Genomic DNA, 24,394 nt, shown 5'->3' with positions numbered 1-24,394 from the left:
TAAGGTGGAGCTGGCCCTTCCCTAACCAGTGACCTCAGCATGCCCTCCGTAGGGGCGAGCAGAAGAGACTTTTTTTTTAACAGGAAGGCCAAAGAAAGCTGAAAGTATTTGCCACAAAGGGACTTTTAGGTCCTGTAACACATGCTGAAGGAGCCCTGTTACTCAGAAGAAAGAAGTCACTTTAGTTCAGGGTGTTTCAACCTTGGCACTACTGACATTGGGGCTGGGTTATTCCTTGTGGGGCGGGGGGTCGGGCTGTTTGTTAGCCTCTACTCACTAGATGCCAGTAGCACAGCCACTCCCACCCCGTTGTGACAACCAAACATGTCTTCAGACCTTGCCAAGTGTCCCCCGTGTTCCCTGGGGGCAGAACTGAAAACCACTGGTTGGCAGCAGGTTGAAAACCACTGCTCTAGATAAAACTCAGGCACTATCTGCTCTGAAGAGATAAAGACACTTCAGAAAACTTTTCCAAAAGAAAGCACTGTCCCTTTGTTCTTCCCTGGAAGCACCTGAAATGTGGCACCAGAGAGAGATGTTTTATACCAGTGAATTAATAAAGACAACCATGTATTAGTCAATTTCACCAGTGGATTTTTTTTTTTTTTTTTTCTGGCCGTGCCGCGTGGCACGTGGGATCCCTAGTAGTTCCCCTACTAGGGATCGAATGCATGCCCCCTCCAGTGGAAGTGTGGAGTCCTAAACACTGGATCGCCAGGGAATTCCCAGCAGTGGATTATTTTAAATATAATCATGATTTACAACTTTACATATTTCAGAAGGAGTGGATTCTGCGCTTGGAGGCAGGAAAGGCAAGGTTAGAGCTCACTGTCTTCCTAGGCCAGCTCCCTGTGTGAACCTCAGAATCGTGTCCGGCTCAGTGCCCACTTGGCTTACCTGTGAGTCTTCCTCTGCGATCTCGCCTTCAGTGCCAGCAGGAGGAGATGTCTGTCTTTCTTGGGAACTAACCCACTGGTCAAACTAATTAATGAGATAAATAAGAATCTTCTCATGACCTCATAACTGGATATTCTTCCCTTTCACAGGGGGGAGGACAGTGAATGAAGGGAATTTTACTTAAAAAAATTAAAACCCACAATTAATATTCTCCCATTAATAATTATAATAGTTAAACATAAAGACCAAATTTGACCACCAATACCTGCCACAAGAACAAACTAACCCAAAACTTGATATACATTATTAAGTTTGATATAAATAATGGCTTGATATACATTAATTACTACACTAAAAGCAGCTTTACTTTTTAAAACTTTATTGATTTACCACCTGATTAAAGCATGGGATATTTATTTTAACAGTATTATACATAATATTTTTACATAGAAAACTTTACATAGCATTTCGTATTATATAATTCTGCTTATTCTTTCAAAAATGTATACATCCATTGGGCAAGGAATGCTTTTCATTAAATTACCAATATTAAATGCACTTAATCATTGTGTATAGATTAAACAAAAGAAGCTATTAACTAACTTTTAGGCATTTTTAAGGAGGTAAAACATACATTTGCACATAAAGAAATATTTGATGCAAATATGCAGATAAAATTTTTTAAAAATTAGAACACTGAGAAAAACTACACTTTTGATGAGTGTCTTTTTTTGAGAGCAAGGATTTCCATATATAGTCATTCTTTTAAATATTCAGCTTTGGTTTCTTTGTTTCCCAAACTACAAAGCTGCCAATAGCAAAACTCCAAGATTTCATATGAGTTCAAGCTATATCTACTTTAACACAAATACTAAAACAGAATTCAGAAAATGCAGTATTAAGGATCCAGCTTCTATTTAAACCAATATCCATTTGCATCATAACAACAAACGTCTGAATGAGATGGCCATACTTGCATTTATCAGCAGGTTCTTTTAATAACTATAAAGACTACTAAATGTATAGCCATAATCACAAAAGAATGACAAGAAAGTTTAGGGTTTTTTTTTTTTTTTTTGCATTTTGTACAAAAGTCACCTCTCAGAGGAAAATGTTGTTTCCAGATATTATTATACAATTTCCACTATGTGTGTTCTTTGCTTGTATGTGAGGAGTAACAGGGAAAAGGTGTATTTGAGGTGTAAAGATGCATATTAGAAATAAAATTTCCCATCCACCGTTTGTTGTTAAGATGCCAAAGCTGGTGATCTCCCTAAAGGACAACAAAGAAAAACAAAACTGCTCAAAGCAGCAGTACTGTCACAAACAAAAACTTCTCCAGAGACTCAGCACAAAAAATCAACACTTAAAGCATGCTGAGAAAGAAAGAAGGCCTTGGAAATGCATCGCTCTTCTCCATAACCCTGTGAATGAATGGCCCCTGGCCCAGTGCTGCAGGGTCACCACACCCCTTTCACTGGTGTGTGAGTGGCACAAGCCACATTCACCGTGAGCTAGAATAGATTCATCACAAAAGAGAACTTAGGTTGAATGACTTACTACTGAAGTAAGGGATTTCCTCTGTACTGACAAGAAAAATCACCCTAAATGGTTTTACATCCAGTCTCTAAAAGGTCTATGCTGGTACAATTCAAATGCCTTATTCAGAATATAGAATCTTTTAAAAAAGACAGCTGAAAAGAAATTCAAACCTGAATGTTTCGGGAAGTGACAAAACGTGCTTACACATTTCCTACTCTGCGAGAGGGGGCAAAAATGAAAGAGAAGGCAGGAACACACGGGCGAAGTCTTGCAGTCACATTCAGTGAAGAAAACATCACATGAGAACCTCAAAAGGAAAGGAAAAATCTCCACCTAGGGACGCAGCTGGACAGAAAATGTAAGTATGAACAAACCCGCATGCTCCACATTTATACCTTTAGTGCAAATGTCAATGGAGACGGCTGACTTGCGAAGGCTGTGACCACCACAGTACCAGCGAGGACGTCTCAGCGTGTGGGGTCCATGCTTCAGGGTAAAGATGTAACGGATTCCAGGACCAGGATGTCAAACATGCTAACCTTTTCCATTCACAGTAAAATATTTAGCAGGTCCTTTCCTGCTAAATTCCGTAGCCCCTCTTCTCTCATGTATGTAAATAATGTAAAAACCTAAACCTGCTCTTTTTTTTCTTTGGTAGAGAAATTAAAACACTTTTGAGGAAAGAAGAAAGTAGACAGAGTACTACAGCTGGCCAAAACCAAACACTGCTCAAGGCCGTTAGAACACAAAAAATGTAAGAAATCGGTCTCTTAGTAAACAAAAGCACCAGAAATCCTTCTCTCTAAAGAAAACCTATCCGATTGTTTAGATAGGTTCCCAACTTACTAACTTCTAAGGCACCAGAGTTGACATCAATACAACCCAATTTACAGGACTACAGGGCGTAGGGAGCAGTCTCCACGCGTTAATAACTCTGCAATGCTTCTAACGCTGAGTGCTGCTCTCGGTGAGCAGGGGATGAGAGGGCAGAGATGAAGCCTGTGTTCTTTCTCACTGACTCAGAATAAAATTCAGCTCCCAAGTCTACTGCTTGCAGGCTTCGGGCTGTATTCCTAGACCGCCAGCTTTTACACAAGCTGCACCAGAATTCAGTTCTCCTGCAGCTGAGAGTATTGCACCGTCATTAACGTGATAGGGACCCCAGAATCTAACCCTTCCAAAGAATTCAGCTCCTTGGTTCAAATTAATGGAAGCACTGAACACAGGCCATCTCCTGCCAAGGTCATGGTCAGCTGTGCTGGCTCACAACAGCACAGGTCTGCTCGGGTTCAACCCATGACACGTGGCTGGGGGAGGCTCACAGGAGCCACCCTTCTCACGCAGCGCCCCCAGCCCCTCTCTCTGGAGGGACCTTGCGTGGGGACTGTGCCCAAGCAGGGACACTAGCCACTGGTACACTCACTATCCCGAGGGTTACTCAGGAAAGGGTTACTCAGATATAAATTAATTCTCTTAAATTACTACTTCACTTTGTTACTGCTTCATGTATTAGATGGACAATGTATTTTGGAAATTTTAATACCCCTCCACAAATACTTACTTCATTGAAGACTAATCATCTTCATTCAATTGTTGACTTTTTCCTATAGACTTTTTCTCCCCCAGTTACTAAAACAGGGAGAGCCAGGAGGCACTACATTTGTTTTTTAAAACTTGCAAGCTCTTAATTCTAACTTAATTACTAAACTCTGCCTTCAATCAAATCCTCAGTAATATCTTTTTTGTCAAATGCTTTAAAAATCACCCAGACGTTAACAAACGAAACAGAAAAAACCAAAAAACCCAACCCTTTTCCCCCTACCTTTCCCCAAACTAATATAACTACAGTTGACTCACAACTGACAAAAACACTCAAACTTCTCTAGCACACTCAAACAACAAAAGATCCCAGCATATTTTAGGTGGCACTTAGCCGTTACAAGAAATTTTATTAACATACTCTCTAATAATCACGAACCTATACAGCTATGCTCAGTATCTTCAAGGAGAGCGACTTCCTCTGACAGAACATCTACAGCCAATCGTGGGACTTTGCTTGAGAATGACGGCAAGTGCAATAACAGATGTGACAGGCAGTTCAACTGGTAAAGTGGAATGACAGAGATGAGACAGACTCCCCACCTACTGTGTTAACTGGGTGCGCAACTGTTTAGGGAAACACCACAACGCCTCAGTCGGGGACTCTGATGGAACCATCTTTATCCAGGCCACGCTGAGCTCCAGGATGCCGACTTTCTACGGTCTGACCCTTCCCGAGATGTGCCAGGCAGAGGCGGCGAGGTGATAGTGCTGCGGAGCTGCAGCAGTGGCCCGGAGGGGCCAGGGCTACCATACTGGTGATGGGGTCCCTGGTACCTGGGATGGCTCTTCTGGAATCCATATCTTATACACAACACCTATCCTTAGGAAGAACTTCCGCAGAACTGCTCGGAGCTCAGGAATCAGGTCAAACTGCATAATTTCACACAAGTAGGGGTAGTACATTGAAGCATGTGCTTTAAACTTGAGGTGGGAGAAACAGAGAGAGAGAAAATTAGACATGGAACTATTTTTTGGCACTAGTGTTTCAAAAGTATTCATCTCACCCTGGAACTTCTTGCAAATAATATTGGTGTTTTTTCTGGTTATTAGAAAGTAAGTGCAAAAAGTTTGTAAATTACAACTTCTTTTAATTATATTTAACTCCTAACACAAACTATTTGGGGACAACCTTGCTACCAAAGTCAACTTTCATTTTAGTAAATCAAGTCTCCAGTTCTAAACCAGTGTTTCACAATCTCAACCCTCCCTTCCAACAAAGCCACACTGAAAATCACGGTAGCTGTTTAACAGCAACCTGCCTGGCTTCAACTTCAGCCTTTCTCCACTGAGGCTCTTTGAGAGAAAAAGCCCCAATAACCCCAGGCACCCATTGTTTGTAATTAATTAACTTCTCTCTGATGCATCTAGAATGGTGCTAGTTACGTAACCATCCTTGGAAGAATGAGGAAAGTAGTTACTTCAAAGTCTCAATGAAAAGCCAACCCAAATCCCTGTGGAGACATTACTTGTTTGTACCTTTTCATCGTTTATTTTGAGGGTTTTTGTTAGAAGTAACAACAGGAGACTTGTCCACGCCTCCCGATGGCTTTCAGAGTTCACCGTGATGAAATAGGCCAGCGCCTCGCTGCACACACTAGAAGAATCAGAGGGGGGTTGCGGGGGGCGATGTCAAATAAAAGAGGAACATCTCACATTTCACTGGAGTGAAGAGCTCTTTATTCTTTTATTATTCATTTATTTTTAAAAAATCTTTTGGCTGCGCTGTGCAGCATGTGGGATCTTAGTTCCCCAACCAGGGACTGATCCCATGGCCCATGCTGGAAGCATGGAGTCTTAACCACTGGACCGTCAGGGAAGTCCCAAGCGCTCTTTATTCTTGCAATGAGTATTTAGCGAACACCTGCTCTGGTTGTGCCATCTTGAACAAATCCTGAGCCTCAGTTTGCTCAGCTGTAAAATGGGAATAAATAACTGTACCAAACTCAAGGGGTTGCTGTGAAGATGAAATGAAGCAAGTACATTAAACGTTAGTCCAGTGCAGGCCTGGCACGTGGCTCAATCAGGGTTTGCAGCACAATCAGCACAAGAGCCTGTTACCCACAGTTAACCATGAACTGTCTTTCTTTTCCCACATCGCACACAACGGCTATTTTTAAAACATGTTGTGCTAAAAACATTTATGTATCTCCTTTAGAGAAACTTTATGAGACTATGTAGGTAGTTCTCTTTTGGGCTTGATGTAAATTGAAATGAGCTGCTGATGTCCTCTTTAATTAATTCATTTTTCAGTTTATGACTTGTCATACATTCTCACTGCAAGATGACTGAAAAGTGCAAAAAATTATAGAAGAGAAAAAAATTCCCATAATTCCGTCATCCTAAGAGACACATAACAATATTCTGGAATAGGAAATATTCCAGTTTTTTTGTCTGTGATTTTTAAAAAACATTACTGAAAAACCACAAGTATATATGGTTTTACATCCTGCTTTTTTTGTGGTGAAACTTGTATTATGAGAATGTTCCCACATCAAGGAAAATTATTTTTAAAAAACTTCTTTTTAAAAAAAGTTTTATTTTTTGGGGGCCACGCTGTGCAGCTTGTGGGATCTCAGTTCCCTGACCAGGGATTGAACCTGGGCCACGGCAGTGAAAGCCCGGAATCCTAACCACTAGGCCACCAGGCAACTCCCCAAAACTTCATTTTTAAAGGCTGTATAATATTCTATCATAGGATATACCACAATGTAGTTATCCATTCCACAGCTGAGCTGCTTTAAGTGTTTTCTCTTTATAAGTAAGTCTGCAATGAATGTTCTGTGTGGGAATCCTGATTCCCTAACAGTGGATTACTGAGTCAAAGAAAGAGACTGAACCCTTTAAGGCTCTTGATATATATATAATGCCCCCTGATTTCCAGAAATTGGAGAGTGAGTGTCTTTATCTCGTGTTTGCCAGCACTGCATGTTAATGTTTTCAAATCTTAAAGGAGCGAAAGGGGGCTTAGACACAGCATCTTGCTCACAGTTGCCCAAGAAACTGGGTGGCAAAGATCTAGTTCTTTGCAGGGGGCTCTCTCAATGCCATCCACTGCCGGCCCACTGCTGCATTTCCACACAAAGTAAGTACATCCTGGTACCCACGTGATTCTAATATGTTCCTCTGGGGAAGAAGGAATGGTGGGATGTTAGAGCTGACAGTGCTCTAAAGAGGACCCAGTCAGGACTTCAATCCAGGCTGGATGACTCTGAGCTCAGAGCACTTTTCCCTGCCTATGTTTCTGTGCTTTAAACAATGTTGAATGGAAGAAATGAGGCCCTGCCCTCTTCAGGGCATTAAGAAAAGTGAAATAGAAGAACCAGATAGGATGAAAAAACAAAAAGGAAAACAGTTGGTGAGGGTGTCAGCATATAGGTATTTTTCTCCTACTCTTTTCAAATCACAGTATTGTTATGAAGCATCTGTGTATTACAGGTAAGAAATTTAATCAGAAATCATTCTTCTTACGTTAAAAGTCGCTGCTGTATTTCTTCCCAGGAATCCCTGCGGTTCTCATCGACATACATTCGAAACAGGATCCTCAAACAACAGGCCAGGCTGCTGGTTTCTTGTTTTAGAAGGTTGGGTTTAGACTTGCCCTTAAAACCTGGAGATCAGATATAGTCGTATAAATAGTGCACACTTCCAGGGTAATGCTGAGAAATCACGTGGGAAACTAATTGAGTTACTTTAGGAAATACCGAAAGATCTCACATTTTTAATACGGCTCAATTGTGATACCAGACGAGGCAGCCCTGACATCTCATCCTCCCCACAAGATACACTTTGCTCAACACCCTGAGTTGTTCTCCATTTAGACTCTGCTCACTGGCTGGTGAAGCCATTCATTTCATCTTCTCAAGTGTAACAGCTTTTAAGAATTCTAGAATGTCTCTGACTTGCTAGATTTTTTTCACAAACCACATATAAGAACACGTTTTGTTTTTGTTTTGAGAACCAACATGATAATTATTTTATTTTTCTAGCCTTCCAAATTAGACCCTCCATTAGAGCATGTTATCATTTGAAAATAAGGACCACTGCCCTAGATGAAAACTGCACAGCAGCTCCTGAAATAGCTCCTCAGTGCATCTCTGTCATCTCTTCTCCCTCTGCCAATCCATCCCACACACATCAGCCAGAACAATCTTCCGTAAGTATCCTTTCCTCTGTATCTCATCCCTGAAGAACAGTTTTCTTAAACAAAGCAATACCAATCTGCCACAGAGATGTGTAAACCACTCTTATAAGCAAAATCTTTTTTTTTTTTTTTTTGGCCGTGCCACGCAGCATGTGGGATCTTAGTTCCCTGACCAGGGATCGAGCCTGTGCCCCCTGCAGCAGAAGTGCAGAGTCCTAACCACTGGACCACCAGGGAAGTCCCTAAGCAAAATCTTATTATAGGCAAAGACATAAAATACCTAGATAGTTTAAAGATATAGAGAAAAATGACATTTTAAAATTATGGATTAAAACAGGCATTTGGGTGGAAAATTCAAGTAATTGGTAACAATACAAGAATTATATAAAGTATCACTTTTGTACACAGTTCACAAAATGAGACTCCTACCATCACCCCTGCACATACATGTGTGTCTACACACACACACATATCACTCACTTCCAGGACTTATATATTTATTTGTACAGGTGGAAGAGAAAACCCCTAAAAGCCTCAAAAAAATGTATGAATGCTTTTGTTGCTCCTAGATGACCACACTTTTTACATCATCATACTTAATTTTACATACATTTATTTAGGCCGCGCCGGGTCTTAGTTGAGGCATGTGGAATCTTTTAGTTGTGGCATGCGGGCTTCTTAGTTGTGGCATGCAGACTCTTAGTTGCGGCATGCATGTGGGATCTAGTTCCCCAACCAGGGATTGAACCCGGGCCCCCTGCATTGGGAGTGCGGAGGCTTAGCCACTGGACCACCAGGGAAGTCCCTAACTGTACAATCTTAACCTAATGTAAAATTTCTTGCCCTTGCTAGATCAATTAAACTCTCCCAATTCATTTTTCCATCAAATACTTACTGAGAGTCTCCCGTGTGCCAGACAATATTCCTGGTACTAGGATGAAATTTCCCTTCTCTCTCCCTCAAGCATGAAATATCTGGTAAGTTATTCCAGCTGTGTGTACCATGCCAGGAATTTTCCAAAGGCTTTAATGTTTTAGGACAGTGACCAGTGTGACCACCTGTCTCATCTGCTGTGCTTCCTCCCTTACCTGCTCGCCATAGGACAGTCCGTTGCTCGTAATTGGAGTTGAAGGCCTTTGAGAATGAATGGGACTCCTGCAAGCAGTCTAAGAGCTTGAAGAGGTGCTGGGAAGACATGCACTTATACATGCCCTGGTCCTCTGTCTCTATATGGATATCTGCATCCAGCGTGTCTTGCTAGAGAGGGGAGGATAAGAGAGCTAAGTAAAGAAGATGGAATGGTTTTGGACATTGTGGTATCAGACAGAGATCATCATAACTCTCCAGAAGTCCTCCTCTCTATAAGGTACACTTCATTCCTCAATACCCGGAAATGTTTTCCATTTAGACTCTGCTCACTGGCTGGTGAAAGAATATGCTGAGCTCTTGCATGACGGCAGGCTTTGCTGGCCAGAGTTTCAGTTTTGTCAGTACTGCCTTCATTGCATGAACAGGAGTTTGTACTTCTCCAATTATTTCACTACAGGATTGCACTGTCCTCTTTTTATTTTATAAAGAAATTGGAAAATGAGAAAATCAAACTGTAGTGCACGTGATAGAAGGTGTGAGTCTCAAAACATACTCACTGAAAGAAAGAAATTGTTAAGCAAAGCCCAAGTGGCATCTTTAGCTTCATCAGGTGATTAATGAACTTTAATAAGATTGACAACTGTGTTTTCAAATGTGAAGGGAAAAACCACAGAAATAGGTATGGAATGCTAGAAATTTTTATTGAACATGTTGCCTAAAATAATTAGGGATTATTAGATATAATTAAGGATTTTTTTTTTTTTTTTTTTTTGCGGTACGCGGGCCTCTCACTGTTGTGGCCTCTCCCATTGCAGAGCACAAGCTCTGGACGCGCAGGCTCAGTGGCCACGGCTCACGGGCCCAGCCGCTCCACGGCATGTGGGATCCTCCCGGACCGGGGCACGAACCTGCGTCCCCCGTATCGGCAAGCGGACTCTCAACCACTGCGCCACCACGGAAGCCCCCATAATTAAGGATTTTATATTTGTTGAGCCCTCTAGGAATAGACCACAACCCTCCCTAGAAGCCAGAGGTTACAAAAGGGCAGAGTTTGCAATACTCCCCAAATTGATCTATAAATTCAATGTAATCCTTATCAAAATTCCAACTGACATCTTTGCAGGAATTGACAAGCTGATCCTAAAATTCATATGGAGATGTAAATGACATGGAATAGCCAAAATAGTCTTGAAAAAAGAAGCACAAAGTTGGAAGACTCATACTTCCCTATTTCAAAACTTACTACAAAACTACAGTAATCAAGACAGTGTGGTACTGGCATAAAGAGAGACATATAGATCAGTGGAACAGTACTGAGAATCCAGAAATAAATCCTCATATTTATGGTCAAGAGATTTCCAACATGGCTATCAGAACAATTCAGTGGGGAAAAAACAGTCTTTACATCAAATGGTGCTGGGATAATTAAACATCTACATGCAAAAGAATGAAGGGAGACCCACTATCTCCCATCATATACATAAACAAACTCAAAAATGGATCAAAGACCTAAATAATAAGGGCTAAAATTATGAAACTCTTAAAAGAAAATGTAGGCCTAAATCTTTGTGACCTTGAATTAGGCAATGCTTTCTTAGAAATAACTTTAAAAGTACAAGTAACTAAAGAAAAAATAGTAACTTGGACTTTATCAAAATTAAAAACTTTTGTGCTTCAAAGGACACCATCAAGAAATTGAAAAGACAATGTACAAAATGGGAGAAAATAGGTCAAATCATACATCTATCTGATAAGAGACTAATAACTAGAATATATAAAAACTCTTGGGCTTCCCTGGTGGCGCAGTGGTTGAGAGTCCGCCTGCCGATGCAGGGGACACGGGTTCGTGCCCCGGTCCGGGAGGATCCCACACGCCGCGGAGCGGCTGGGCCCATGAACCATGGCCGCTGAGCCTGCGCGTCCGGAGCCTCTGCTCCGCAACGGGAGAGGCCACGGGAGTGAGAGGCCCGCGTACCACAAAAAAAAAACAACTCTTACAATTCAATGATAGAAAGATAGAAAGAACCCAACTTAAAACTGGGCAAAGGATTTGAATAGACATTTCTCCAAAGATATACAAATGGCCAACAAGCACAAAAGATGCTCTACATCATTAGTCATTAGGGAAATGGAAATCAAAACCACAAAGAGATATTACTTGACACACACTGGGATGGTTATAATAATTAAAAAAAAAAAAGACAATAACAACCACTGGTGAGGATGTGAAGAAATTGGAACCTTCATACATTGCTGATGGGAACGTAAAATAGTCTAGCTGCTCTGGAAAACAGTCTGGCAATTCCTCAAAAAAGGTAAACACTGAGTTACCATATGACCCAGCAATTCCACTCCTAGGTATATACTCAAGAGAATTAAAAACTTATGTGCACATTAAAATTTGTATAAAAATGTTCACTGCAGCGTTATTCATAATAGCCAGACAATGGACACAACCTAAATGTCCATCAACTGATGAATGGATAAACAAAATGTGGTACAGCCATACAATGGAATATTATTCAGCCATATATAAAAATGAAGTACTGATACATGCCACAATACGGATGAACCTGGAAAACATTATGCTAAGAGGCCAGGCACAAAAGCTCACATATTATATGATTCCAGTAATATGAAATATCCGGAATCAGACAAATCCGTAGAGACACAAAATAGATTAATGGTTGCTAGGGCTGGGGCAAGGAGGGAGTGGGGAGTGACACTGATGGTTAGGGCGTTCCCTTTTGCAGTGGTAAAAATATTCTGGTGCAGACATAGAGAATGGACTTGAGGACATGGGGAGGGGGAAGGGTAAGCTGAGACGAAGTGAGAGAGTGGCATGGACATATATACACTACCAAATGTAAAATAGATAGCTAGTGGGAATCAGCCGCATAGCAAAGGAAGATCAGCTCAGTGCTTTCTGACCACCTAGAGGGGTGGGATAGGGAGGGTGGGAGGGAGACGCAAGAGGGAGGGGATATGGGGATATACGTATATATGTATACGTACAGCTGATTCATTTTGTTATACCGCAGCAACTGACACAACAATGTAAAGCAATTATACTCTAATAAAGATGTTAAAAAAATATTCTGGAATTAGACAGTGGGGATATTTGCACAACTCTGTGAATATACTAAAGCCACTGAGTTGTATACTTAAAAAATAAAACCAAAAACCAAATAAGGACAGCCTTTGTGCTGGATCTGGCCAACAGATGTATTTTTGTTGATCAATAATTATAGTATTTAATAAACAAGAGATGCCCTATATGAGAAAATCTTGATTTCTGACTCCTCTTGAAAAACTGGAAGACCATCCCAGCTTGACCCACCTGACAGCAACTTGCCCCTGGAGCTGGAGGTGGCTGGGCTCTGGCGGGCCTCAAGCTCGGTGGTTCCCATTGTTCCACCCAGCCTGCCACCCGCACTCACAGCATCTCCCAGCCCCTGAAGCACTTAAGTTTGCAACCCATGGTGTAAGGTTACTGTCCAACTTTTGGACACCAAATTCTGTTTCCAAGCAAACCGTATATATAAAAGGTTGCACATAGAAAACAAAAAAGTGCACTTCCTGAAGGAAAAATTGGTACCTTTATCCACATATTTTCCCTCCCAGTGATTCATGGTTAAACTATATATCAATTATAAGGAATAGTCCCTGTGATTAATAACACATTTTTTTCGAAGCACCAAGGTGGGGGGTGGAGTCTGAGTAGTAGTATGCTGGTAAACTGGCTCTCGGTGAGGGTGGGGGGAGAAAATGCCTGATTTTTAGCATTCGGTGATTTCAGTGGTGTAAATACTCCCATCGTGGCCAATTTTAAGTTACTAGTACCCTGTCACTGAATGTGGGCCTGGGAGGAATGAGCATGCTGGGCTCTTGCAAGCCAGTCTCACCAGGCTCCAGCACACCACTGCATCTGAACAACCTCCCGTCAGATGCCCTTCTTCAGGCCACTCTCACCTGGGCAGCAACCATGTGCTCTGCATCTTCCTTTTTGCTCGTTGCAGGGTAGAACACAATGTTGTCAATGGTCTGTATCAATTCCAACTGGACCACGCACTTGATGAGGAGGCTGGCAAACAGTTTCTGATCTATATTAGATGATAAAGATTAACCCTAATAATGATTCAGCCAGTACTGAATTCACTGAGCTCTGACTATGTGCCAGGCATGGTTCTTGATGCTGTGGCATAAACAGTGAATAAGCTGGACAAAAATCCCTGCTCCCATGGCAGAGACAGACAGTAAACAAGCTACTTAAGTTAAGATGTAGTACGTTAGTTAAACAACGAGGACATCAGGCAGGGATGGGGATATGGTAGGGATGGTGTCAAGGTGGGGATGCAAGTTTAAACAAGCTGGTCAGGAAAAGGTTCTCTCTGAAAATGAGCTCCCTGAGCAAAGACCTGAAGACGGGGAGGGAGTCAGCGATGCAGGTCCCATGTCTTCTGGCACGTTTTTCTGCTGCCTGAAGGGTCACTCCTACAGACCAGCTCTGGACTGTGTTCTATCCACAGGAGGCTACAGGTTCCTGTGGTAGCCGGGAGCCGACTCTCCAAAGGGCTGAATCTCAGTCTTGAGGGGCGGGGTGGGGGGGAGGGGGAGGAGGGTGTGGCTTATTTAAGCTCTTAGTTCCTGGATCACTTTCTGTCTGCCCTGGAAGTAGTAGCCGCTTCCCACATTTTCTGCTTCCATATCCCTCAGTCTTCTCCTACTTCTTTCAGTGGTTAGCCCTCTTTGACTAGTTAACAATTCTTTTTTTTTTTTTTAATTTTTTAAAATTTATTTTTTTATTTTCATTTTTTTAAAACAATTCTTTATGTAGAATTTTCCCTGTTCAAATTATCAGTGTGGTTTCTGCCTACTGATTAGACTCTGACTAATGTCTCATCTTCTCAATCCCTGGGCTCAGGGACAGCCCATGTCTGGCACTTACAAAGTTGGCTGATTTGACTACAGTAAAAGTAGAGCTTCCTTTTCAACTTGTTAAAGAATCAGAATGTTGAAAATATTAAATAAACATTAAATAAAAACAAGGAGTTGGGTCATCTTCAAGCTTTTGAAAGCGACTGTGAAATTATATATATGCATATAAAAATTCTCCATGCAGAATTAGTTTTTTTTTTTTGGCCACACGGTAGGGCATGTGGGATCTTAGTTCCCCTACCAGGGCTCCTGCAGCGGACAGTTAGAGTCTTAACCACTGGACCACCAGGAAGTCCCCAGAATTATTTTTAATTGAAAAAGTATACAGTGGAATTGCAACAGATTTACATTTAACATATGCCAATTCAATGACACCATCTTGGACCAAAAAGAAAAAGAAAAGAAACAATACAAGTGGTGTAAGAGATTCTGCCTGCTGCTCTATTCACTGAGCTCATGCCCAGAAGGGAGGCTGAGATGGGAGCCTGGGAGAAACAAAGCACTGTTCCTTGGAGGAATGGCAGGGGTCTCAAGCCCCAGGCATCTCTTAGAGCATAAACATCTTGCTGCACTCAGTGGTTCCATTTAAAGAAATGCCCACTTGCCCCTCCCACACAAGCCAACCCCTTTATCTGGGGCTGATGAGGAAACAGCTTCTCATGGTCCATGAGAACCCATGGCCCCTGCAGCGGACAGTTAGAGTCTTAACCACTGGACCACCAGGAAGTCCCCAGAATTATTTTTAATTGAAAAAGTATACAGTGGAATTGCAACAGATTTACATTTAACATATGCCAATTCAATGACACCATCTTGGACCAAAAAGAAAAAGAAAAGAAACAATACAAGTGGTGTATGAGATTCTGCCTGCTGCTCTATTCACTGAGCTCATGCCCAGAAGGGAGGCTGAGATGGGAGCCTGGGAGAAACAAAGCACTGTTCCTTGGAGGAATGGCAGGGGTCTCAAGCCCCAGGCATCTCTTAGAGCATAAACATCTTGCTGCACTCAGTGGTTCCATTTAAAGAAATGCCCACTTGCCCCTCCCACACAAGCCAACCCCTTTATCTGGGGCTGATGAGGAAACAGCTTCTCTCCCTGGACACTGGACAGACACTGGCTATGCTGCAGACACAGAGGAGCAGCCCGTCAGTCTCCAACATGGCACCTCCTGAATGGATTCCATATTTTTTGTGCCTTCAAAAGATAACAGTGACCACACCGGGCTTTGTCTAATGTGCTGCTTCAAAAGTTTAATGTCAGTGTGAACACCTACAAACTGGCATGTTGAAAAGAGGCTGAAACTGCTATGAAGAAAAATAATGGGGACCACAACTTAAAGAAGACCAGACTAACACCTGAGAAGTTCCAATTTCTCAGTCAGCCAAAAGGGTCTGAATCCCGACTCTACTACATACTGGCAAGTCATGTCATCTAAGGCCCAGTTCACTCAAATGTAAAACAGTACCGCCTCAAAGGGCAAGCATAAGGATCACGTGAGAGCACACACATGGGACACACAGTGCTGTGCCTGGCTGAGAGCAACTGTGAAACCTATTTGTTTAAATGACAGACAGGGAAACACACCATAAGCAACATTAAGAGAGAAATTAGTAAAAGTAATTTGAAACTCATATCCAGAAAAGGGATATCTAAGACATAAAGAGCCCCCCCACCCAAACCAATAAAAAGACAACAATCAGTACAAAATGAACAAAGATTATGAATAGACAGCTCATAGAAATTGTTCTTAAACACATGAAAAACTGCTCAATTTCACTCATAATTAGAAAACTGCAAATTAAAACTACTCAAAAGATACCAAATATCACCTACGTATTCCCAGAGATCACGTAAATAAGTACAACCTTAATAGGCAGCAGTGTGGAATTATCTATCAAAATAGCAAATGCACTTTCTCTTTTAACCTAGCAATCTTTTTTTCTGGGAATTTACCATACAGATAAACTCACAAATAACACATGTATTAGGTGATTCAATGCAGTACTGTTTATAACAGAAAAGACTGGGAATAACAGAAACGTCCAGGTAGGAACCGAATTAAGCAAATAATAGCACATCTACAAACTGGGGCAATGTACACAATAGTACAAAAGAGCGTGAAAGCACTTTAGGTACTGATTTTGAATGATCTATAAGCTATATTAAGTGAAAAAAGAATAATGCACAGTATTCTATAATTTGTATAAAAAGGAGTGGAGAATTCATATATAAACATAGATACATATTGTATGCTTGTGTATGTGAATATGCATTTACTTGCATATGAGCAAAATGTCTCTAGAAAGGTATATAAGAAACTGGTGACACTGGCTGCCATGAGGGAAGGGCAGACTGAGGCCCAGGGGTGAAGAAAGGCTTATATCCTGTTTACCTTTCTGCACCTTCTGAATATTTGAATCATGTAAACATGTTACCTATTTAAAATAAATAAATAAATAAATACAAAAACAATAAAGGGAGTGGCCTTACTTGCATACGGTCTAGGTCTAGCTTTCCAGCTGTCATCGGTCGGGTTAGAGAGTTGGCTCTGGCCTCTCTCAGAGGCATTTTTATCTATGCTGCTTAAAGACTGGCGGTCCAGATCCACATCCTAGAAGTAAACCGGAGAGAAACACAACGTTCATTTCTCGGTCCACAATTCAGTACCTGGGCAGAGATGAGCCTGTTTTAACACTGCTGGCCCAACTTGAATCTGTGTCTTGCTCAGCTTGAAGTATAGAAGTAGCACTTCTCAGAGGCTGCATAGGAAAGATTACAAATTTCAATTACTTCTCCCTCCCATTAAAATTTCACACTTTCTGATTCCAACTTAGACGGCGTTTCCCTACGTACTATGAGTTCATGATGAGTGTGACAAATTTTTAATGAGCTCAAGTTCAAAAATAAACGAGCACGGTAGCTAGGCTTTTTTTTTTTTTTTTTTTTTTTTGCGGTACGCGGGCCTCTCACTGTTGTGGCCTCTCCCGTTGCGGAGCACAGGCTCTGGACACGCAGGCTCAACGGCCATGGCTCACGGGCCCAGCCGCTCCGCGGCATGTGGGATCTTCCCAGACCGGGGCACGAACCCGTGTCCCCTGCATCAGCAGGCGGACTCTCAACCGCTGCGCCACCAGGGAAGCCCCGGCTTTTTTTTTTTTTAAGTTGACAGTAGAAAGTTAAAAAACAGAGAATGTTTATATAATGTGCTTCATTTTTAAGTTGCTATATCCCAAATGCCTTTTAAAATCTAATGGCTTTATAGGTACTTGGAAATAGAAGCTAATTAGACAAACCCCCTTGTAAACCAAAGTATTTTAAAGTGACACTTGAATTAGAACTCTTTTATGGGGACTTACACAAAAAATAAAAACTACTATTTCATTGGTGGAGAGGAAAGTGCTCCTTACGTAGGAGGGCAATAAATAAGGATAATGACACCAAAGCAATCTTTGTAACAGTGAAACACCAGAACTGACGAGAGTGTCCAACAAGGGAAAATTCGTTAAATAAATTACAATAATGTGCAGCCATTGAAGAAGCTGTTCTCAGAGAATATTTAAGAATATGGAGGGACTTCTCTGGGGGTCCAGTGGTAAAGATGCCACACTTCCAATGCAGTGGGCGTGGGTTCAAACCCTGGTCAGGGAACTAAGCTCCCACATGCCACGCAGAGGGCCCCCCAAAAAAAGGAACATGGAAAAATGCCCACAGTGCTGTTAAGTAACACATTATGTACAAAGTGAGCCCAAATTGCAAGCATGTGGGTTGTGTGTGCTCAGTCACATAAATAAGAAAACTAGAAGTGGTTTTTATTGAGTGAAGTGACTTATTTCCTTAATACTTATCTGTACTTTCTAAAAAATATTTTAATGAACATAGTGTTTAGCTCTTATAACCTTTTCTACTCACTTCCCATCAGAAAAGCACAAACCCTTTGGGCTGCTTAATTTTTTACTATAATATGTGATCAGAGAAAAGACAACTGAAAAAAAAATCCTACCAAATGTTTTTCTGATGGATCTTCCTCCATTCCTACAGGTCTCCATGTCAGCAAACTAAAGAGAATGCAAGAGAAGGAAATCAATCAATGTGAAGGGCAACCCAGAGCTTTAAAATAACCACTGAAAGTAGAAATAAACAGCAGTAATCACATTAACACTTACACATGTGGGATGGTTGTTTTGAAAATATCCAACATACAATTGCATGTTTTGTCCCAGACGTCAGAACTGAATTTCTCTCCATTGGATATTACTAAGTTTTCTAAGCAATTTGTACCTGATCGAGCCAATTGCTCATTATCTGCAAAATAAAACATCTATCATTAAACTTCAAATGCTGTTTTGATTCCAACCTGATTGCTGATACTTCCTATCGTGAGGTAGAGACAATGCAACTGTTTGGGCTGGTTGGCTTCTAATTAATGAAGCATTGGTACGGACGGTAAAATTTTAAGTAGGCTATAAAGAGGCAGAATTATTTATCATGCTATATTGCTAGGGATGGAAGAAGGTCAACATTTTGCTACTTAACTAACTGGCTCCTTGTTCGAGAAATGGTAAAGTAAGACAGAAAATATTAGACAAGTGTTTCTGAAAACTCAGTCACTCAAACATTACATTTCCAATTTTTGCTGTTTATTAACTATTTTATCAGTTACTTGAAAATTGAGTACTCTTCGAAAAACTTAGCTAAATTAAGCCTTGTCCTAAGCCAAATTTATCTACGGGATCCAGGTCTAATGTGCTACGTGGGTATTTTTCGTAATACATACTAAAATAAACACGTAAGTACTCAAAACCAAAAACGTTCATTGATGAAGCTGTTGATCTTGATTCTCACAGTACATTTAAAAAACATTTTATTTTAGAAAATTTCAAACATACACAAAAGTAGAAAGAATAGTAATATACAAAGGTACATCTTCTGAGATTTAAAATTTACTATATCCCACCTTGAAAGAAATGCTTTATAAACTGACTTGGTGGACAGACTGTTTTTATTTTCTAATTAAATTTTTAAAATACACATTTTCACCAATTAAATTATACATTGTACTCCTTGGCATTACATCCATGCTTTTATATACTGAAAAAATTAATCTCTCGTTAAGGACTACGTCAAGAAAAATGATGCCTAACCACATAAAGAGTACCTTGTTTTACACACCACTGCAACTGTGCAAATACATCAGAGAGAAGAACTTCATTCAAAGCTTCATAGAACTGGGTAAATACGTCACAAATCGCATAAAGTGCATGATTGCACGTTGTTGTCATCCACTCAGATTTCTGGAAAAACAATTAAAAGATAATGTTTAAAAGCCACTCTCCCTGCGGTGAGATGGGCATTCTCACATATCATTGGCAAAATGTTCTGAAAAGCAATTCAGCACTAGGTAGCAACTGTCTTAAAATGTTCACATCCACTGATGCGATAACATTACTTCCAGTAATGGACCCTGAAGAAATAATCAAAGATCTGCGGCTGAAGGTTTATGAATAAAGATGTTTACCAACACTGGTATTTATATACTGTAAACACAGACATAAACTAATGCTCAGTAATGTGGCAATTAAATTGAGTACATCCGTATGACAGAACATTAAGTCATTCAGTGATACTTCCAAAAAATTTTTATTATGCTAAATATTCACACCTTACACCAAAAATTTAAATACTAAAAATGATGTTAGATAGACATTTTTCCAAAGAAGACACACAAATGGCCAACAGACAAGGTGCTCAAAATCACTAATTATCAGAGAAATGCAAATCAAAACCACAGTGAGATATCACCTCATGCCTATTAGAATGGTCATCATCAAAAAGACAAGAGATAACAAATGCTGGGGAGAATGTGGAGAAAAGGGAACCCTTGTGCACTGTTGGTGGGAATGTAAATTGGTGCAGCCACTGTGGAAAGCAATATGGAGGTCCCTCAAAAAATTAAAAATAGAACTACCATATGATCCAGCAAATTCTACTTCTGGGTATATGCCTAAAGGAAACAAAAACACTATGTTGAAGAAATATATGCAACCTCCTGTTCGCAGCATCATTATTTACAATAGCTGAGACATGGCAACAACCTAAGTGTCCATCGACAGATGAACGGATATAGAAAATGTGATATATATACACATAATGGAATACTATTCAGCCATAAAAAAGAAAGTCCTGCCATTTGCAATAACATGGATGGAACTCGAGGGCATTACACTAAGTGAAATAAGTCAAAGACAAAGACTGTATGATCTCACTTATATGTGGAATCTAAAAATAACCCCCAAAACCCAAAGAACAAAAAACAAAAAACACCCAAAACCAAACTCAGAAAAAAAGATCAGATTTGTGGTTCGGGATGGGGATAGGGGAATTGGATGAAGGGGGTTAAAAGGTCCAACTTCCAGTAATAAGATAAATAAGCCCCAGGGATGTAATGTATAACATGATGACTATAGTTAACACTGCCTGAGTGTTGGTATAACTGAGAGTTGCTAGGAGAGTAGATCCTAAACGTTCTTATCACAAGGAAAAAGAAAAGTTTTTTTCTCTTTTCCTTTCTATCTACATGGGATAATGGATGTTAACTCAACTGACTGTGGTAATCATTTCACAATACATGTAAATTGAGTCATTTTGCTGTACCCCTCAAACTTATACAGTGCTTTATGCCAATCATATCTCAGAAAGCTGAAAATAAAAAAAATGTCATGAAATTACCAAAGGAAATATATAGAGATATTTATAAATTAAGGAAAAGGTTGCTAAGCATGATTTCTAAAGTGGAAACTATAAAGTAAAAAACTAATAGATTGGGTTACTTAAAAGCTAAAATTTTCCAAAACAAAAAAGAAAACCAAGTGGGCAAAATCATCTGCAATTTATGTAAGGATATGCTATATTATTTTTATACTAAAAAACTCATAAATCAATAGGAAAAAAGAGAATAAGTCAATAGATAGGCTAAGGATATGAAAAGGCAATTTGTGAAAGAAGAAATGTAACGATCAGTGACGTGAAGGAAAACAGAACCTCGCTAGCAGTTAAAAAACTTTTAAATGTTTTACTCTTGGTCTATCATATTGATGATTAAATAAACTAAAATATGAAGAGCTGGAGTGGGTGTGGAGTAACACGAACTCTCCTGCATTGCTGACAGCAGTGTAAACGACTACATATGTATTTGGTCAACTCAGAAGTATGTATCAAAAGCCTCAGTAACATGCATGCCCCAAACCTGACAGTCAGCCACTTGCCCTAAACAAATAAAGAAATAAGTACAAATGTAGCTGGAAAAAATATTCATTTTAGTGCCATTTAAAGACGGAAAAACGGCAAAGAATTTTCCATGGACTATGGAACATCCACAACTAGGAATGTTTTGCAGTACTTAAAAACATTGTAGAAGAAAAGTTACAGCTGTGGAAAAAATACTTATGTATTAAGTTAAAAAGTATGTGAGGTGGGATTCCATTTTTGTCAAAAGAAAAAAGGTATGAGATATACAAACACACAAGAACTATCTGACGGGGTAACAGTGGTTACCAGTGGAAGATTGAAACTGTGGGTGTTTAAATTTTTTTCTTTGTTTTCCTGTTTTATAAGGAAGAAAACTTTACTTTAAAGTAAGATTAGAAAACTGTATGTATACTATAACCTCAACCACATCTGAACCATGTAGAAGACTGAGGGAAGTTTGCCACAGTATTAAGTCTAATTTCGGAATGGTAAAATTATGAATTTTCTGTATATTCCTAATATTCTTTATTAAGCATATGGTACTTTTATACCGGGGGAGGGAGGAAACATTGTTCCTAAAAGAAGGTAAAAATGTTGCATTCCCATCTAAAAATCTTGCATTCCCATCTAAAAATCTTGGGATAGAACATCCTTTCCTAACCCCCTTGTCCCTAGACAAAGACTCCTAGATGTATCAAACATTCTTTAAAAAAAAGGCCTAATATTTGCCAACATTATCTCCAGCTGTAACCTCACTAAAAATCCTTTTAATGGATTTTTAAAGGGACAAGAGATGTTCCACATTTTACCAACTGTTCAGAAGTCGATATGAAGCAAATTAGTAAGAGGATCAGTGGGGTGCCTGCGTGTCCAATGCCTGAGGGCCAAGTAGGCAGACGGTGGTGACTTATTTCCCCTCACTCTTCCCCGGATGGGGAGAGTTTCTTAGCACTACTCGATACTGGTAGAAGAAGGCCAGGAAGGATGTTTCCATTTTCAAAACAGACCCGAAATGGCTCAGTATTTAAGACTTCCGTGTGCTGTGGATGATGAAGCAACACCAGACGCAGACAAAGGCTGGAGGGGCTCTTCTCCCATCTCCCCAGGGCAGCGCTTTAGTCATCACCCACCTCCGACTGCTGCTCGGGGAGTTTCATATTGTCAAAAATCCTGAACACGATTCTGAACAGGTCCTGCCACCAGTGCTTTTCAAAGGTATGGCCATAGCTCTTCATGATCTCGAACATGACCGTGAGCCCTCTGGAGGAAAGAAAGCCAGCATGGAAGAGGGAACGGGTGGGGGAAGAGGACAGCAGAGAACACAGTGGGAGAGCCTGGGGCTGGGGGAGCAGGGGCTGAAGGCTCATTCAGTGATGGAAGGAAGGGGCACCACCCTAGGTCACGGTTACCTTGTCCGTACATCTAGCTTGCATCTGTTAATGATGCAGGAGAGCTCGAAGAGGATGGGGAACCAGCCTCGGACCCAGACTCTGTCGCCAGTAGCCACATTCATGTCGTCGCTTGTGTATTCTTGCAGCACCTACAGTGAGAATCACCTCTCAGAGACAGACTAAGCAAGTGAAAGGAAAGAACTGAAACAGAACTACATGAAGATTAAAGCCCTGCACATTTTCCTCTCCTGAAAATACCCATTCAGCAAGGGTCTGATGGGAAATCCTGAGGAGACAGAGACAAGCCTGTTCCAAGGGCACATGAGCAGTTTTCCCCTATGAATCTTTGGAACTTAGTGGGCTTTAGAATAAGTTGAGTGGAACTGACCACAAGAGTCCTGGGGGCAGGAGGTGGTACATTAAGAAAAGCAATAAAGGTCAAATGGTGATAGCAAAATGTCCAGGATGATTCAATATCTTAGGTCTTTCTGGAATGTTAGTGTAACACGTATTACTTAAAATAATAGCGGCAGCAGCTACTATTTACTAAATGCTTGCTATGGGTCAGGAACTGTGACGGTGCATTACATGGATTAACAATTCTCACAACAATTCCATGAAGCAGGTAGAAATAATGGTGCCATTATACAGATGAGTTAACTGAGGCACTAAGAGATTAAGTAAGCCGCCCAAGGTCATGCAGCTGGGAGCTGGCAATCTTTCCACAGTCTAAGTAGGAAGCCCTACTTTCTGCCCTATCTCTGTTCCTTAACCACTCTTGAAGTAGTATTGTCTGTGGTAATGGAATTTCTTTAACCTACCCTGGTTATTTAACATTAGGCAATTTCTCTCTCTGCTTTGGTTAACTCCCCTGTACAACGGGGATATAATTACTCATCTCGTAGGTCTGATGTGGGATTAAACAAATCTACACACACAAAATGCCTAGAATGTTGCCTGACATGTAGTGAGTACTCAATCAACAGCAGCTCTCATTATCATCACATCTTACTGAACCATTGTAGGGACCAGACATATCATCTTAGGGGTTTACACTTCTGTAAAGAATGCTTAAGAAGAGATCTATACAGGCCATCAGTTTAGTTGTGTTCATTTCCACCCAATTTCAGTGTTTTGAGACAGTCAGCTGAACCAAACAGGACTCTTTATTTTTTAAAGGTTTTTTTTTTCTTGATGTGGACCATTTTTAAAGTCTTTATTGAATTTGTTACAATATTGCTTCCGTTCTATGTTTTGGATTTTTGACCGCGAGGCATGTGGGATCTTAGCTCCCCAACCAGGGACTGGACCTGCACACCCTGTACTAGAAGGTGAAGTGTCAACCACTGGACCGCCAGGGAAGTCCCAAGCAGGCCTCTTCAGAAAGGTGAGATGTAACAGAAAAACCCTAAACATTTTCGGAAGTAAACAAAAGGTCATCTTGTTTTTTTTGTGTGTGTGTGGTACACGGGCCTCTCACTGTTGCGGCCTCTCCCGTTTCAGAGCACAGGCTCCGGACGTGCAGGCTCAGCAGCCCTGGCTCACGGG

At 40.7% G+C, this 24,394-nt stretch overlaps 1 protein-coding gene across 1 annotated transcript in view; it reads right to left on the bottom strand.

The window, feature by feature from the left end:
* Positions 1 to 1,293: 1,293 nt before the first annotated feature.
* The window catches only part of ARFGEF2 (ARF guanine nucleotide exchange factor 2), a 99,810-nt gene continuing 76,709 nt past the window's right edge, over positions 1,294 to 24,394 (bottom strand). The window contains exons 29-39 of the mRNA XM_082858090.1: positions 22,865 to 22,995; positions 22,586 to 22,715; positions 19,366 to 19,501; positions 18,374 to 18,512; positions 18,211 to 18,265; positions 16,701 to 16,821; positions 13,244 to 13,374; positions 9,271 to 9,439; positions 7,510 to 7,648; positions 5,518 to 5,635; positions 1,294 to 4,962 (exon numbers count right to left, since the gene is read on the bottom strand). Coding sequence (XP_082714216.1) covers positions 4,786 to 4,962; positions 5,518 to 5,635; positions 7,510 to 7,648; positions 9,271 to 9,439; positions 13,244 to 13,374; positions 16,701 to 16,821; positions 18,211 to 18,265; positions 18,374 to 18,512; positions 19,366 to 19,501; positions 22,586 to 22,715; positions 22,865 to 22,995 — 1,446 coding nt within the window. The 3' untranslated portion in view covers positions 1,294 to 4,785. The remainder of the gene's footprint in view (positions 4,963 to 5,517; positions 5,636 to 7,509; positions 7,649 to 9,270; positions 9,440 to 13,243; positions 13,375 to 16,700; positions 16,822 to 18,210; positions 18,266 to 18,373; positions 18,513 to 19,365; positions 19,502 to 22,585; positions 22,716 to 22,864; positions 22,996 to 24,394) is intronic.

Source organism: Leucopleurus acutus, assembly GCF_964270905.1.
Source record: "Leucopleurus acutus genome assembly, chromosome: 16".
NCBI classification, from domain to species: Eukaryota; Metazoa; Chordata; class Mammalia; order Artiodactyla; family Delphinidae; genus Leucopleurus; species Leucopleurus acutus.
This window is presented reverse-complemented; position numbering and strand designations above follow the sequence as displayed.